This window comes from Scleropages formosus, chromosome 3 (genome assembly GCF_900964775.1).
Source record: "Scleropages formosus chromosome 3, fSclFor1.1, whole genome shotgun sequence".
Classification (NCBI taxonomy): Eukaryota; Metazoa; Chordata; class Actinopteri; order Osteoglossiformes; family Osteoglossidae; genus Scleropages; species Scleropages formosus.
The window spans coordinates 37411401-37428357 of NC_041808.1; the positions used below are offsets into that span (position 1 = coordinate 37411401).

At 47.3% G+C, this 16957-nt stretch overlaps 1 protein-coding gene across 6 annotated transcripts in view; it reads left to right on the plus strand.

Moving 5' to 3' along the window:
- The window catches only part of ints1 (integrator complex subunit 1), a 34319-nt gene extending 24916 nt beyond the window's left edge, over nucleotides 1-9403 (plus strand). For 3 of the 6 annotated variants that reach the window (XM_018744235.2, XM_018744237.2, XM_018744236.2), the window contains 14 exons: nucleotides 103-233; nucleotides 405-492; nucleotides 768-1003; nucleotides 1128-1181; nucleotides 2193-2322; nucleotides 2425-2558; nucleotides 6181-6373; nucleotides 6768-6895; nucleotides 7116-7225; nucleotides 7804-7917; nucleotides 8012-8082; nucleotides 8159-8250; nucleotides 8335-8444; nucleotides 8976-9403. In XM_018744235.2, the coding sequence (XP_018599751.2) occupies nucleotides 103-233; nucleotides 405-492; nucleotides 768-1003; nucleotides 1128-1181; nucleotides 2193-2322; nucleotides 2425-2558; nucleotides 6181-6373; nucleotides 6768-6895; nucleotides 7116-7225; nucleotides 7804-7917; nucleotides 8012-8082; nucleotides 8159-8250; nucleotides 8335-8444; nucleotides 8976-9091 (1707 nt within the window). In that variant the 3' untranslated portion in view covers nucleotides 9092-9403. The remainder of the gene's footprint in view (nucleotides 1-102; nucleotides 234-404; nucleotides 493-767; nucleotides 1004-1127; nucleotides 1182-2192; nucleotides 2323-2424; nucleotides 2559-6180; nucleotides 6374-6767; nucleotides 6896-7115; nucleotides 7226-7803; nucleotides 7918-8011; nucleotides 8083-8158; nucleotides 8251-8334; nucleotides 8445-8975) is intronic. The other 3 variants (XM_018744239.2, XM_018744240.2, XM_018744238.2) reach the window with 2 other exon arrangements.
- Nucleotides 9404-16957: the final 7554 nt, after the last annotated feature.

Consider the following 16957-nt stretch of genomic DNA (forward strand, 5'->3'; position numbering starts at 1 on the left):
AGCTCTATGCCTGATATTTGTACTTTTGCTGAGATGTATGTCGCTTTGGACAAAAGCGTCTGCTAAATGAATAAATGTAAATGTATTTCTTCTTTATTTCAGGGTAAAGGCAGCCAGCAGCCCTTGGCTCCCTCTTACAGGCCCTACCTGTTGGCCCTGCTAACCCACCAGTCCAACTGGTCGACCTTGCACCAGTGCATCAGCACTCTTCTCACCAAGCAGAAGGAGCTCAGGTACAATTGGTAGCGTTATTCCATTGAACACAAAATATCTAAACGTAGTATGGAGTAATGTGAGGGCATAGTTACTTTTTTGTTTGCTTGAACAGATTAATAATATGTTCTGTTTATGGTATTTCATGGAATACTGTGTGTGGGGAATGTCTTCTGTGGTTAATATTTAAGGTGGGATCCCACGTCTGCTCTGGACTTCCTGTGGGCCTGTACCCACATTCCTCGCATCTGGCAGGGTCGTGACCAGAAAACCTCCAAGGTAAAATATAAAAAGGAAGAAGCTGCTGCATTTATTGGAGATGCAGGCTTTTCTGTCTTTGGAGCTTTGTGCTGTTCAACAATGTTGGCTCAAGGCCACAGAAATGGGAATGGTTTACGTAGCAAAGATTACATAAGACTCGTAAGATCACAGAGGTTACAGACTAGACAGAAAGGCCTGTGCACTGTAGCAGCATCCAGCTCCCAAAAGAAATTGAGTTTTTTAGGTGATGCATGTCTCTGTGTGGAAAAAACTGCTTTGTGTGTTTGTACCAGAAACGGACAGAGAAGTTTGTTCTCCACCTGAAGCCAGCAGAACTAAGCAGCCTTGTGGACTTGATCCTTTGGGAGTCAGAGCTCACAGCCCAGGATAGGAAGAGTGTGGAGATGGCCTCCTGTTCGCTTATTCAATTGCGCCTGCCCCTGCTGCACAGCTGTTGCCATGGCGATCTGGAGAGTGTGAAGAAGGTGTCCGAGTACTTGATGAACTGTATCAAGAAGTGGGGGGACAGGTACTGATATCGCTCACCGGTCTTGTCATATATCGTGATTGGCCAGCAAACAATTTTAGTATGATAACATCTCCGAGCTGTTCTCCTGAATTTATGTTTGATGCAATTTTTGTGTCTTCAGCAGAAATTCTCATCTTATTGGACTGCAGTTTATTAGGACCACAAACCACATTTCTCTGTATGCCTTTTAATCTGTTACGTTTAGTCATAGTCAACCATGGCTGAGCTGTCTGTCAAAGGCTGTAGAGTTAATCTTGAGCGGTTCTGTAGTATTTTTTCTGCAGTGTGCATTTAATGGGGATTTTTAGAAGCCACCCGTCAGGGGGTGGGTAGAATTGTATGACACACTTTTTAAAGAGAAAATGTAAGATTGCCGTTTGCCCTTAGTAAATGTTATGATAAATTTGGGTCATCCTGCCAGTCCCAGCTTGGGAAAAGATAATCAAAATGACAGAACAAAGAACATGCTATTTCTGTAAGATGCGGTAGATTCTTAGGATGGCAAACAGCACTTTAATTATGCCTCTCGGAGTTCAGTTAAAGGAGTCAAAACCCTTCTGTGATCTTGCAAAAGCTTGGTTTAACTTTATGGAGCAGGGAGGATTAACTCTGGAGTTCTGTATGCTTTGCTGTGCTGTGGTGCCCTGCTCTCACTGAACTGGATGAGATGTGGGAGCCCTTTAAGGAACTGAGGCTCTTTTATATGCTCTTGGTATTTAAATGACAGTTAGAACTGTAGACTTTGACCAAGGTCAAGTAGGAGTATTTCAAGTTTTAAAAGCTAAGCCTAATTTTTAAAGGGTTAGCAGTGAAAATATGACTAGATAATACGAGTGCATAAAAAAGGGAGCCATTGGCCTTCTGTACAGTAAACACTTGTTTGTCTCTTAGGCATTATGCACCCTTTATTCTTTTGGAAATGGTAATTCTGGATTAGCGGGTCTTTGTGAAATGAGATGAACAGGGGCATTGGAGGTAACTAGGATGGGGGCTTTATTCAGAGCTGAAGCGTATTTCTGGTAGTGCTGCCTGTATTTTCGCTCCGTGTGGGGTGGGGCTGCTCTCTGTCCCATTTGTCATTGTGTTGGCTGTGCTCCCTCCCTTTGCTCACTTGTCCACTTACAAGAACACATTTTTTACCATTTTACCCAGCTCTTGTTGGCCTGTCTCTGTCTACCATGTCACGCAGCGTGATGAGTAAAAGATGTCACAGCCTACTGCTCCAGATATACCTGCACTTCCCAGAGGTCATCCAGCATGTGGCCCTGCCAGATGGCACCCTGAGCAGTGAAGGAGCAGCTGATGGGAGTACCTGCAAGGTAGTGGAGAATGACTTCACCTGTCCATGCTCTGATTGCACCCTGCCAGCCTGGAGGTGTAGTTGCTGAGTGTAACAGAGCTCTCTTTGCTGTGTTCCTCAGCTGGACGCACTGGTTCACCGGCTGATTGCCCTCCTTTCTGATCCTGGGGACTCCAAGTCTGCTGAAAGCCGTGTGTCAGATGCCAACCTGGCTTGCAGGAAGCTGGCAGTGTGTCACCCAGTCCTGCTGCTCAGGTGGGTTCCATCACAACGTGCTGATCCATCCATCTTCCTCCACTTATCCGGGACCGGGTCGCGGGGGCAGTAGTCTAAGCAGAGCCCCCCAGACTTCCCTCTCCCTGCACACCTCCTCCAGCTCCTCTGGGGGAACCCCAAGGCGTTCCCAGGCCAGCCGGGAGACATGGTCTCTCCAACGTGTCCTGGGTCTGCCCCGAGGCCTCCTCCCAGTGGGACATGCCCGGAACACCTCCCCAGGGAGGCGTCCAGGAGGCATCCGGAACAGATGCCCGAGCCACCTCAACTGGCTCCTCTCGATGCGGAGGAGCAGCGGCTCTACTCCGAGCTCCTCCCGGGTGACTGAGCTCCTCACCCTATCTCTAAGGGTGCGCCTAGCCACCCTGCGGAGGAAACTCATTTCTGCCGCTTGTATCTGCAATCTCATTCTTTCGGTCATGATCCAGAGTTCATGACCATAGGTGAGGGTAGGAACGTAGATCGACCGGTAAATTGAGAGCTTCGCCTTACAACTCAGCTCCTTCTTCACCACAACAGACCGGTACAACAACCGCATTACTGCGGACGCCGCACCGATCCGTCTGTCAACCTGCCGCTCCATTTTTCCCTCACTCGTGAACAAGACCCCGAGATACTTAAACTCCTCCACTTGAGGGAGGAGTCCCCCCCTAACCCGGAGGGGGCAATCCACCTTTTTCCGACTGAGGACCACGGTCTCGGATTTGGAGGTGCTGATTCTCATCCCCGCCGCCTCGCACTCAGCTGCAAACCTCTCCAGTGCACGCTGCAAGTCTTGACTTGATGAAGCCAACAGGACCACATCGTCCACAAAAAGCACAGACGAGATCTCGCGGCCACCAAAACAGACACCCTCTGTTCCCTGGCTGCGCCTAGAAATTCTGTCCATAAAGATAATGAACAGAATCGGTGACAAAGGGCAGCCCTGGCGGAGTCCAACACGCACTGGGAACAGGTCTGACTTACTGCCGGCAATGCGAACCAAGCTCCTGTTCTGGTCATACAGGGAACAAACAGCCCGTAGCAACGAGCCCTGAACCCCATAATCCTGAAGTACCTCCCACGGGATGCCACAAGGGACACAGTCGAATGCCTTCTCCAGGTCCACAAAACACAGATGGACTGGTTGGGCAAACTCCCATGAACCCTCCAACACCCTAGTGAGGGTATAGAGCTGGTCCAGTGTTCCACGGCCAGGGCGAAAACCGCATTGCTCCTCCTGGATCCGAGGTTCGACTATCGGTCGGATTCTCCTCTCCAGTACCCCGGCATAGACTTTCCCAGGGAGGCTAAGGAGTGTGATCCCCCTATAGTTGGAACACAATCTCCGGTCCCCCTTCTTTAAAAAAAGGGACCACCACCCCGGTCTGCCAGTCCAGAGTCACCGTCCCTGAACTCCATGCGATGCTGCAGAGGCGTGTCAGCCAAGACAGCCCCACAACATTCAGAGACTTGAGAAACTCGGGGCGGATCTCATCCACCCCCGGAGCCTTGCCACCGAGGAGTTTTTTGACTACTTCAGCCAGGGTAATGGACGAGTCCCCCTCCGAGTCCCCGGCCTCAGCTTCCTCTACGGAAGGAGTGTCGGAGGGATTCAGGAGATCCTCAAAGTACTCCTTCCACCGCCCGAGGACATCCTCAGCTGAGGTCAGCAGCGTACCACTTCCACTGTAAACAGTGTTGGCGGAACACTGCTTCCCCCTTCTGAGTCGCCAGACGGTTTGCCAGAATCTCTTTGAGGCCGACGGAAAGTCTTCCTCCATGGCCTCACCGAACTCCTCCCAGGCCCGAGTTTTTGCTGCGGCGACTTCCAGAGCCGCGCTCCGTCTGGCCCGCCGGTACCCGTCAGCTGCTTCAGGAGTCCTATGAGCCAGCCAGGCCCAATAGAACTCCTTCTTCAGCTTGACGGCATCCCTTACCTCCGGTGTCCACCACCGTGTTCGGGGATTGCCGCCGCGACAGGCACCGGAGACTTTATGGCTGCAGCTCCGAACCGCCGCCCCGACAATGGAGGTGTGGAACATAGTCCATTCGGACTCAATGTTCCCAGTCTCCCTTGGGACCTGGCTGAAGCTCTGTCGGAGGTGGGAGTTGAAGACCTCTCTGACAGGGGCCTCCGCCAAACGTTCCCAACAGACCCTCACTATGCGTTTGGGCCTGTCAGGTCTGTCCAGCTTTTTCCCCCGCCATCGAATCCAACTCACCACCAGGTGGTGATCAGTTGATAGCTCAGCCCCTCTCTTCACCCGAGTGTCCAAGACATATGGCCGAAGATCAGAAGAAACGACTACAAAGTCGATCATCGACCTCCGACCTAGGGTGTCCTGGTGCCAAGTGCACTGATGGACACCCTTATGCATGAACATGGTGTTCGTTATGGACAAACCGCGACTAGCACAGAAATCCAATAACAACTCACCGCTCGGGTTCAGATCAGGGAGGCCGTTCCTCCCAATCACGCCCCTCCAGGTGTCACTGTCGCTGCCCACGTGGGCATTAAAGTCCCCCAGTAGAACGACAGAGTCCCCAGTGGGAGTGCTTTCCAGCACGCCCCCAAGGACTCTAAAAAGGCCGGGTACTCTACACTGCCGCTAGGCGCATAAGCACAAACGACAGTGAGAGACCGTTCCCTGACCCAAAGGCGTAGGGAGACGACCCTCTCATTCACCGGGGTAGACTCCAACACATGGCGGCTGAACTGGGGGGCTATTAATAAGCCCACACCCGCCCGCCACCTCTCACCCTGGGCAACACCAGAATAGTGGAGAGTCCACCCCCGATCGAGGAGAGTGGTTCCAGAACCCAAGCTGTGAGTGGAAGTGAGCCCGACTATATCTAGACGGTATCTCTCAACTTCCCGCACCAGCTCTGGCTCCTTCCCCGCCAGTGAGGTGACATTCCAAGTCCCAAAAGCCAGAGTTGGCGTCCGAGGTTTGGGTCGACCGGGCACTCGTCCCCGACCACCGCCCAAATCACAACGCACCGGCCCCTTATGTCCTCTCCGGCAGGTGGTGAGCCCACCGAAGAGCGGCTCCACGTCTTGGCTTTGGGCTAAGCCCGGCCAGGCCCCGTGGCATAGACCTGGCCACCAGGCCTGGCTCCAGGGTGGGGCCCCAGTGACCCCATACTGGGCGGGGTGAACGAGATCCTTGATTTAATAGTCATAAGGGGATTTTGAACCGCGTTTTGTCTCGTCTGTCACCCAGGACCTGTTTGCCTTGGGAGACCCTACCAGGGGCATATAGCCCCAGGCAACATAGCTCCTGAGATCATTCAGGCACTCAAACCCCTCCACCTCGGTAAGGTGGCGGTTCGCGGAGGGGACACCGTGCTGAGCAGCACAAAATCCTCCAGAGCTGTAGATTCATAGTAAAATTAGTCATCAGCTGATGTTGCAATGCTGCCCTGGGTTACATTAACACTTTTCCAAGAGACATGATGCAGGTAGCAAAGTGACTAAGATGTTGCAGGTCCATATATTAATACTGGAGGCACAACTGGGGACTGAAAATTTCACTCAAAGCTATGACTGAATCAGCTAATCAACGAAAACAAGTATCGGGTGTATAAAATCCTGTGCCAATCTTTCCTTTCTTTCTTCCAGACACTTGCCTATGGTTGCAGCCCTCCTGCATGGCCGGATCCATTTAAACTTCCAGGAATTCAGGCAGCAGAACAATCTGACCTTCTTTAGCGATGTGCTAGCCATCCTGGAGCTTCTTCAGCCACTGGTGTTCCGCAGCGAATACCAGGAGGCACTGCAGGATGCACTCCTTTCTTTCATTCAGATTCTGCAGGTGAGGAGATGCCGTTCAGAGCTTTCCCCATAAGGAGAGTCACAACTTCTGTGATTTGTGTAAAGTGTCCCATAAAGAGTGATTGAACTGTAATATTTTCTGAAGCATTTGCCCACTTGTTAAAATTTTAATTATACCTTTCTGTAAACAAATACTGTTATACCAAATGTTAAGGTGATCACTAAATGCTGCTGGCCACAGTATATAGTTTTAGGAGCAGAAAATTGTGTTTCCTGTGACTCCTCTACCATCCTGAATGATATTGAGCCCTTGCAATCCATGTTTAAAATTAGTTTTCTTTTGTTTGTCAGAAGAATTACCCTGTGAACTGCTGCTCTGTAACAGTATCCACCGCCAAGCTCCTACTATGAATTGCTCTTTGCTCGTCCTACAGAACTTCAGGAAGTATTCCCGACAGCTGTCCGGCTTCGTCAACAAGTTTGTGCAGTTCATTCAGAAGTATATCACGCATGACGCCAGTGCCGCCATCCCATATCTGCAGAAACATTCCGATATCCTACAGTGAGTTTGCTCAGCAGCGGTTGTTCTTCAGGAATAATCCTCTGACCTATAACACTACAGAACTGGATGATTAAACAAGGCTTACGTGATGCATCTGAACCTGTGTTGACTCTCTGGTTCATGTTTACTTCCCATCATTATGGAGACATGTAGGAGAAACTCCAGCTCATAATTACTCTGTGGATGTGTGTGCATATCTGTTTCCCATCCTGTTCTCTAGGGGGCTGTCTTCAGAGAACCCTGAACTGGTGCAGCTGAAGTCCCTGCTGGCTGGGCTCACCCTCCCTGTGAAGGTGGGCCCCTCAGAGAGTGCAGCGGATGACCGAGATGGTGAGTGCTTCACTGGACAGGGCTTTCTTAAATTATCAAGCTCTGACAACAGGGCATGTTGAGATTTTAACTGCTTTTTTTGGTACACATTTTGATATTTCAACCTGATGGAGAAAGGAAGGCGTTACCAAGCCAGAAAATGTATTAAAATCTGTGAAAATATATACTTGGAATGTGCAGTAACTGGAATTCTGCAAGAAACAAATTTTTGTGGCATACCAGTAAACTTAATATTTTGTAACTTTGCACATTTAAAGCAATCTAAACCATACAGATAATTGTCATTGTGTACAGTGTTAAATGGGATTCATTTTTGTGGAATATACCGCTACTTCAACACATTCATAACCATGGCTATGGAAATCCCTTGGAATAGAACTGTTCAACTAATAGACTGTGTAAAGTTACACAGTCTAATTCATAAGTGAACAGTTATGTTTAGGAGCCTTTATTTTTAATGTTCTTACAGATACTATCTACAGACACGGTGTCAGTAAAATATGCTTTACTTTGGAATGTATCTAGATCGGACTATTAGCTGTTCATGTAAACTCCCCTTAATTTCTTTCATAACGCAGAAGATTCCTCCACAGGGTCCCTACCTCTGGTCAGCGTTGCAGCCTCAGCTCCACTGACTGCAGCTGACATGACCAAGTACCTGAAGAAGATCTCCATGGGGGAGGCCATAGAAGGTGACTTGCCATCATGATGCTTATTGTCTGGAAGCAGGCTGCTTGAGAACACAGCAAACTCCTCACTTGACCTATGAAATTCCTGTGATCGCAGACATCCTGGAAGCCCTGAGTGAAGTAGACGAGAAGTCTAAGAGAAACCCTGAGATCATTCAGTGCTTCACGGTGAGTGCTGCGTTATTTTCATGGTTGAACACGCTACTGAGCACAGGGGTGAGCTCTTTTTGTTCATTGTGAACAGAACGACCTCCAGAGACTAATGACATCTCCAGAGGAGCTGTGCCGCAACATGGCCTTCAGTTTGGCTTTGCGCTGCATCCAGAGCAATCCTAGGTAGGCCCTCTTCTGCGTCTGTGTGTGCGTGAGAGAGAGACAAAGTGAGAAAGAACTGACAGTTAATTTTTGTCTGCCACCCAGCTTGGCCACAGACTTCCTTCCCACTTTCATGTACTGCATGAGCAGCGGTAACTTTGATGTGGTTCAGACAGCACTGAGGAACCTTCCAGAATATGTACTGCTCTGTCAAGGTAAAGTCACTTTACAATTTGAATCACTATAGATGGCAGGCTTCTTCATAAGATGGATTACTCTACATTTTTTTGGGGGGCGCGATAGCACAGTGGGTTGGACCGGGTCCTGCTCTCCTGTGGGTCTGGGGTTCGAGTCCCGCTTGGGGTGCCTTGCGACGGACTGGCGTCCCGTCCTGGGTGTGTCCCCTCCCCCTCCGGCCTTACGACCTGTGTTGCCGCGTAGGCTCTGGTTCCCCGCGACCCCATATGGGATAAGCGGTTCAGAAAGTGTGTGTGTGGTCTACATTTTGTTAGTTACTATACTGCATGTGTGTTGAAATTGAATTTCTTTTGCTAAATTACCTCTTTAACTTGTTTTCAACATGTTACAAAAATTGTGAACAGTGTGGGATTACTTAATTGTTATTAATTCCAGTATACCCATATACAATTTGAGAACAGTACTACATTAAACCATCAGCTCTTGAATTTTGTTATATCCCACTGAGCCATCCAGTGGGCCTGATTTTCAATTCTTTGTCTACCCAGAACACGCTGATATCCTGCTGCACAAGGCATTCCTGGTTGGGATTTACGGTCAGATCGACACCAGTTCCATGATCTCGGAATCAATGAAAGTTTTGCGAATGGAAGCAACAACTTAAAGTAATAAGCAACCAACTGTACAGGAAAAATTGCTGTGAACATTCGGTGCAGTTCCAAGATGATAGATGTACCCAAGCATCACTTCAAATTTAGTTGGATTTTTAAAATTCAGGTTAATAACTTTATACCATATTAAGCACATGCAATGTCAGCTAAGAACTTCTGTTCAGACATGTTTGGTGGATTTTGATGTTTGTTATATTACAATTCATGGAAAAAACTTTAAAAATATTTGGAACAGTTGGAATCTTAGATTTGATTCCTGCACAGACATATGATGTCCCTTATATAATAAAGATTTACAGTTTTCAGATGGCTGCAGCTGGTTATTAATTTTGCATTTGCTTACTTTTGCTGAAGCGCACAGATGAGGGCATTGGACAATATAAAACGTAAGGCATCTTGCCACCATAAGAACTCTCATAACGAAATGATGTTGCAAACAATTGAAGTTAATGCATTTTTTGTTCGTGTTTAATCAAAAATGTATGTCATTATATAAATGACCAGTCATCTGTTTAACGATTGGTAATGTAGGGTGATTTGATTAACCTGATTTCCTATACATGCACACAATAGTTTTTTGTACTGAAATACAGTATGACTACAGTTTTTGTTAAAAAATTTTATAAGGGAGTTTTCAGCTTTTTCAACCTACGTGTGAAATGCCTGTGTCCTTACCAAAAGGAATATAGTTAAGGCAATCTATACTGGTCTTAAAGGGGGCGCGGTGGTGCAGGGGGCTTGGCTGGGTCCTGCTCTCTGGCAGGTCTGGGGTTCAAGTCCTGCTTGGGGTGCCTTGTGATGGACTGGGATCCCCTCCTGGGTGTGTCCCCCCTTCAGCCTTGCGCCCTGTGTTACCAGGTTAGGGTCCAACTCATCGCGACCCTGCATGAGACAAGCAGCTTGCGTGCGTGTGCGTGTGTGTGTATACACACACACACAGGTTTTACTTCCATTATACATGTAAGGCAAATGTATGGCCATTACTGGAAAGAATTGCTTGATTGTAACCTCAAGATGAGGAAGTGCCATGCTGAAACTAAAACCATGATATCTGCTGTTTTGTTTTCATAGCCCTTGAAGCTCAGTGGAGCTAAGGGAAAGGGACTATATAGGTTTGTTTTGAAGTTAGCTAAAAAAAAAAAATACCTTAGTGGATGTTGGAATATATTTCACTGGACTCATTCACTGTCGTCGTCCCCCCAGCAATTCATTGAGAGATGAGACTAACAGTCATGTTAATGCTGTCAAAAGGCTCTCCATCTTTGCTTTATAAACTTTGTCCCACTGGTGTGACCTGTCCACCACATCCATTTTAGAATGTCACTTTAAAGCAGGGGAGCTAATGGTGGTGGAATTAACTGGAACAAAGACACTATTTCTCACATTCTCAATTGTAAAAATGTGCAGAAGTTTTTTTTTCAGTTCAAATTATTTTCATGGAGCGATCTTCAACAGAGTGCCGAACAATGATGAAAGCCGGACAGCTACAGAAACCCCGATAAACACATGGCTGAACTGTTGAAGTAAGATGGCTGGCAGCCGAAGAGAGAAAAAACAAACTATAAATCACTATGAAAGGGGAGAACAATAAACCTCTGGGGGTCTAAAGGCCAGTGGCAGCCCACCCCTCTTAATCTGTGTGGATATGTTCGTAGAGTGGCTTTTAAAAGCTTTCAGACTCTTGACAAAATCATACATTTTACTATATAAAATGTTTTTAATATTTTAATTCAAAATACTACTCAAAATTATTTTATATCAACATGACTTTTGCATGCCATGAGTAGCACTGCTTCCTCAGTGTCTGAGCATAGGTTCAAATCTGGCGCAGGCTGTGTTGTTTGCGTGTTCTTCCCCTGTCTACATGTGTTTCCTTGTGGTGCTCCAATTTCCTCCCACATTCCAAGAGACAGGCAGTTCAGGTGAATTGACAATGCTAAAATTGGCCTTAATGTCTGAATGGGTGAGTGACTCTGTGCCTACCCTGTGATGGACTGGCATTGTGGCAAATCTTAGATTCAGAAAATTACCTTAAGCCACCCAATTATTTGAATGACCTATACACAGGTGCAAATAATAGAGGAACCAAAAAAGAAAAACTAGTCAGCTTTCTTGTAAAATTAAGAAGATGTGTTTACAGTAGGCTAGCATGGTGGCCCAGCAAGTACTGCTGCCACTTCACAGCAGTTGGGTGGAATGGAAGAACATAGGTTCGAATCCTGATCAATTTATTTTTATAGAGCGCTCTTCTCACACAGTGAGACAGAGCAGTGAGCAAAGAGATAAAATAAACAAGACACACACAGAAGCTGCTTGTCCTGAGCAGGGTCACGGCAAGCTGGAGCCTAACCTGGCAACACGGGCATAAGGCTGGAGGGGGAAGGGACACACCCAGGACAGAACACCAGTCTATCATAAGGCACCCCAAGTGCGACTTGAACCCCAGACCTGACAGAGCAGGACCTGGCCAAGCTCCCCACACCCGTTTAAGACCAGTATAGATTGCCTTAACTATATTCCTTTTGGTAAGGACACAGGCATTTCACACATATGTTGAAAAAGTTGAAAACTCCCTTATAAAATTGTTTTAACAAAAACTGTAGTCATACTGTACACACAGACAGACATATCCAGGACAGGATGCCAGTCCATCACAAGGCACCCCAAGTGAGACTTGAATCCCAGACCCAACAGAGAGCAGACACAGGAAAAACCCACTGTGCCACTGCACCCCTATGATAAACAAGAGAATTGACTATATTCTAGATTAATACATTATCCATGTAGTTATTAAAGTTATAGGTATGTCTACTGGCCACGGAGGAAAGGAACAAAAAAACTCCCTGAAAGGGCATCCAGTCTAAGTGCCAGTGGTTGCCCACTCCTCCTGGGCATTCTAGAAAAAAAATTAACTAATAATAACATTGTAGCTGAGTCTTAACTTGATGTCCCAGTTCACACAGGTACATCTTGTCCATCGTGGCAGGCAGTCATCACCTTCAGTCAGCATGGGATGCTGGTATGACAGGCAGTCGGCCTCCTCAGGTCTTATCATAAGGGAACAATGCTCAGCAAGAAAGAAACTGTGACTTCAGAGTGAAATTTAAGCAAATAATTATATCCATCTGGAGCTGCTTCATTTAACAGAATCATATTGGAGTCACCAAGCCAGGTTTCAGTAAGAAACAAGACTTATAACTTAGTATTAAATCGTTTACCCCTTCCTGGATCAGGGTCTTGTTATGGCGGAAGGGCTTGCGTGATCTAGGGATCTCCAGAGCTATATCGTCGGGAGCAGTATGCTCCTGGTAGGGTCTCCCAAGGCAAACAGGTCTGGAGTGAAGATCCAGACTAACAGAGGGGTGGCATGGTGGCACAGCAGTACACTGCGTAGCGCTGCTGTCTCACAGTGTGTGGGTGGTGTGAGAGAATGTGGGTTCAATCCCTGCTCAGTCTGTGTGGAGTTTGCATGTTCTCCCTGTGTCTGCATTGGTTTCTGCCAGGTGCTCTGGTTTCTTCCCACAGTCCAAAAACACACTTTTCAGGTTCCCCCATTGTGTGTGACTGTCACAGAGAGAGTGTGTTCCACTGATGTATGGATGAGTGACCCATTGTAAGTAGTGTATCTAGCAGTGTAAGTCACCTTGGTGAATAAGTTGTGTGGGATAGTAACACTGCATAGTGTTTGTAGTAAGTTGCTTTAGAGAAAAGCATCTGCTAAGCAAATAAATGTAAATGAAAAGATGATCCAACAATCCCCATGAAAGAGATAAAGAGTATAATGTGTACCCTGCCTGGAATAGGGTCACTGGGACCTACTCCTGGAGCCAGGTCTGGGGATAGTGTTCCTGGGTGAGTGCCTGGTGGCCGGGTAGCCCATGTAACCTGCCTGGACTCAGCCTGAAAAGGCAACGTGGGGGGCACCATGTGGGCCCACCACCTGCAAAGTCCAACATGGGGGTTGGGTACAATGCCTTTCAGGGTGGCATGTGGTGTCAGGGACCTTTGCAGCAGAAACTGGTATGTGGAATGTCACTGCATTGGGGGGAGGAACTGGAACTGGTGTGGGAGGTTGAGAGATACCAGCTAGGTATAGTTGGGCTCACCTCTGCTCACAGTGTTGGCTCTGGAACCAAATTCCTCGAGAGGGTGTGGTCTCTCTCCTACTCAGGAGTTGCACAGGGTGAGGGGTGCCATGTTTGAACACAAGGATGCTCATCAGTGTACTTGGTACCAGAGCTTTGTAGGCCAAAGGTCAACAATTGACTTTGTAGTCATTTAATCTGACTTGAGGCCACATGTTCTGGACACTTGGGTGAAGAGAGGTGTTGAGCTTGTCAACCGATCACCATCTGGTGGTGAGCTGGATCAGATGACAGGGAAAACTGACAAATGGACCTGGTAGTCTTGGGAGCACGCAGTGAGGATGTGCTGGGAGCGACTGTCAGAGAACCCTGTCCGAAATTATTTTAATTCCCACCTTCTTGAGAACTTCTCGTATGTCCTGGAGGAGGTCAGGGACATGGAGTCTGAATGGACCCTGTTCAAAAGCTCCATTGTGGAAGCAGCCAGGCGCAGCTGTGGCCAAAAGCTTGTGGGTGCCAGTCACAGCAGCAACCTAAAAGCCGCTTGTAGACATCGGTGGTGACGGAAGCTGTCAAGCTGAAAAAGGAGGCCTTTAGGGTCAGGTTGGCTTTGAGGACTCCTGACTCAGCAGATAGGTATCGGCAGGAATAAAAGGCGGCAGTGGCTGCGGTTGCAGAAGCAAAATCCGGAGCACAGGAGAAGTTTGGAGTGGCCATGGAAAATTATTTTTGGTTCTCAAAGAGGTTCTGGAGAACTATTCAGTAGGTCAGGAGGGGTTGGAGGTGCTTCACTCAAGCTGTGCTCAGCAAAGGTGGAGAAACTCTGACCTCAAATGAGGACATTGTCGGGAGGTGGAAAGAGCACTTTGAGGAACTCCTAAACTCGAGAGATATGCCTCCCTTACAAGAGTCAGGGCCAGAAGCCTCTGGGGTATCAGAGTCCATTTCCCTGTGGAAGTCACTGAGGTAGTTGGAAAGCTCCACAATAGCAAATCACCGGGAGTGGATAAGATTCGTCTAGAACTGCTTAAGGCCCTGGAGGTTGTGGGGCTATCATAGCTGACATGCCTCTGCAATGTTGCATGGACCTTGGGGACAGTGCCTTTATATTGACAAACTGGGGTGGTGGTTTCTATCTTTAAGAAAGAGGACTGGAGAGTGTGTGCCAACTATCTGGGTATTACACTTCTCAGCCTCCCTAGGAAAGTCTGTGCCAGGGTACTAGAAAGGAGGCTCCGGCCGATAGTTGAACTTCAGGTTGAAGAGGAGCAATGAGGATTCCATCCTGGCCATGGAACAGTGGACTAGCTTTTCACCTTCTCACAGAAAACTGAGGGGGCATGGGAGTTCGCTAATCCAATCTACATGTGTTTTGTGGACTTGGAGAAGGCCTACGACCATGTTCCCTGAGGAATTGTGTGTGAGGCGCTTTGGGAGGATGGGGTGCCAGGGCCACTACTGCGGGCCATTCGGTCTCTGTACACACGGAGCGAGAGCTATGTCCGCATACTCGGCATTAAGTGAACCCCGTTCAATGGGGGAGCTGGACTCTGCCAAGGTTGTGCCTGGTCCCCACTCCTGTTTGTGGTTTTCATGGACAGGATATCAGGGTGCAGCCAAAGTCAGGAGGGCATTCTATGTGGGGGCCAGAAGGTGATGTCTCTGCTTTTTTGCAGATGATGATGTCCTTTTGGCACTGTCACTTGGATGCCTTCAGCATGCACTGGAACGTTTGCAGCCAAGTGTGAAGCGGTTGGTATGAGGATCAGCACCATCAAGTCTGAGTCTATGGTTCTCTCATGGAAAGGATGCCATGCCCCCTTCAGGTAAGGGGAGAAAATCTGCCCCAGGTGGACAAGTTTAAGTATCTTGGGATCTTGTTCACAAGTGAGAGAAGAAGGTAACGTGAGATTGGCTGCAGACTGGGAGCAGTGGTAACAGTAATGAGGTCGCTGTACTGGACTGTAGTGGTGAAGAGGGGAACTGAGCCATAAGGCAAAGCTCTTTTTTTACCGGTCTATGTCCCCACCTTCACCTATGGTCATGAACTCTGGGTAATGACCGAAAGAATAAGGTCATGGATACAAGCAGCTGAAATGAGTTTTCTCCACAGGGTGGTGGGACTGACTCTCCGTGAGAGGGTGAGGAGTTCAGCCATCCGGGAGGAACTTGGAGTAGAGCTGCTATTCCTCCGCATTGAGAGGAGCCAGTTGAGATGGTTTGGGCATCAAGTAAGGATGCTACCTGGATGCATCCCTTTGGAGGTATACCAGGCACGGCCAACTAGGACGAGGCCCCGAGGTGGGCCCAGGACTCGCTGGAGAGATTATATCTCCCAGTTGGCCTGGGAGCGGCTGGGGATCCCCTGGGTTGAGCTGGAGGATGTTGTGAGGGACAGAGATGTCTGGGCTTCTCTGCTCTCCCTATTGCCGCCAATACCCTACCACTGCGACCTCGTTAAGATAAGTGGGATGGAAGATGGATGGATGGATGGATGGATGGACCCTAGAAGGACAAGTAGACAGGAAATGGAATGAATGAATAAGTAGTTTACCAAAGCAGGTTTACTAGTTAGTGAGCAAATATTTAACAGATAGCATTTCAGACCACTATTTGGTGGCGGTGGTAAGTTGAGAGTATTAGTTTTAATATATTTTAGGCTACCGGTGCGAGTGCTCCTATTGCTAAGTCTAGTTAAAGAAATAAATGGTCATGATTATTTATTTATGCTTCTGTCTGTTCGGCTGTATTTACCTGTTCCTGTTGTTTATGCTGTATAGTTGTTACTATGTGCTGTAACCATGTACACCTGTTCTTTCTCCCCGATGTTTCTGTGAACTTTGACACCAGGAGTGATGCTTTCCTTATCTGCACTGCCAGACCCACTGATAACCTGACACGGGCTGTCCCAATAACCACTTGACAACTCTAGAAACATCAGAAATGTTAGTCTTACATTCATACTCTAACTGTGCAATGCAAGCATGATCAAGATGGATGGATAGCCAGGTACTCTTAATCCTCAAAGGTTTTCTTTTGTTTCCTATCCATGTTTGCAGTTTTGCTTCCTCTCTTCTGTTGTCTTGTCTCTTCTGCAATTATAATTAATTAGAACATGATACACTTGTGACATAAATGCTTGTCAGGTATTAAATTAGGGGGATGAAATATATTACCAGAAACACTTAGCTTGTAATGAAAGCATTATGAACATTGTGGCACAACTGCTGACTGTCCTGACACCCAGCAGTTCTGATATCACAGAGATTAAGACCTCACTTCACTTTCAGGAAATATGTTCTGGATGTTTACAGCTGAAAGTTTCTGAGGTTTGCTCTTTAAACAACAGGCACAGTTTTGCAAACAAATACATCAACGAGACTGGTATGGTCTGTTCACACAACATTCATTATGATGTTTATTTAATTATTTTTATTTGACAATGAAACTAAGCTATGTGAAAACATTCCTTCCAAAAGTTATGTAAACAAGTAAAGCGTGGTATATTTACACCAAAGACGCACCCTGTAAAGTTGATAGTGACGCCACTGTGTAGTCACACCTCCAAATGTTGGTCTACTATTTGTGTGTTTATCCCGACTCAAGAGGCCGGTAAATATCACGTAAAGTGAAGGAATGGTCACAACATTACATTTTTTTTTTTAAAGTTGTATGGTCCCCAAGAAAGAGTGAATATTAAAACATAAGTGATAAGACATTACAGAAAAGCTCAATTACTATATAAGCTCCACCTAGTCGCGTGACGACAATATT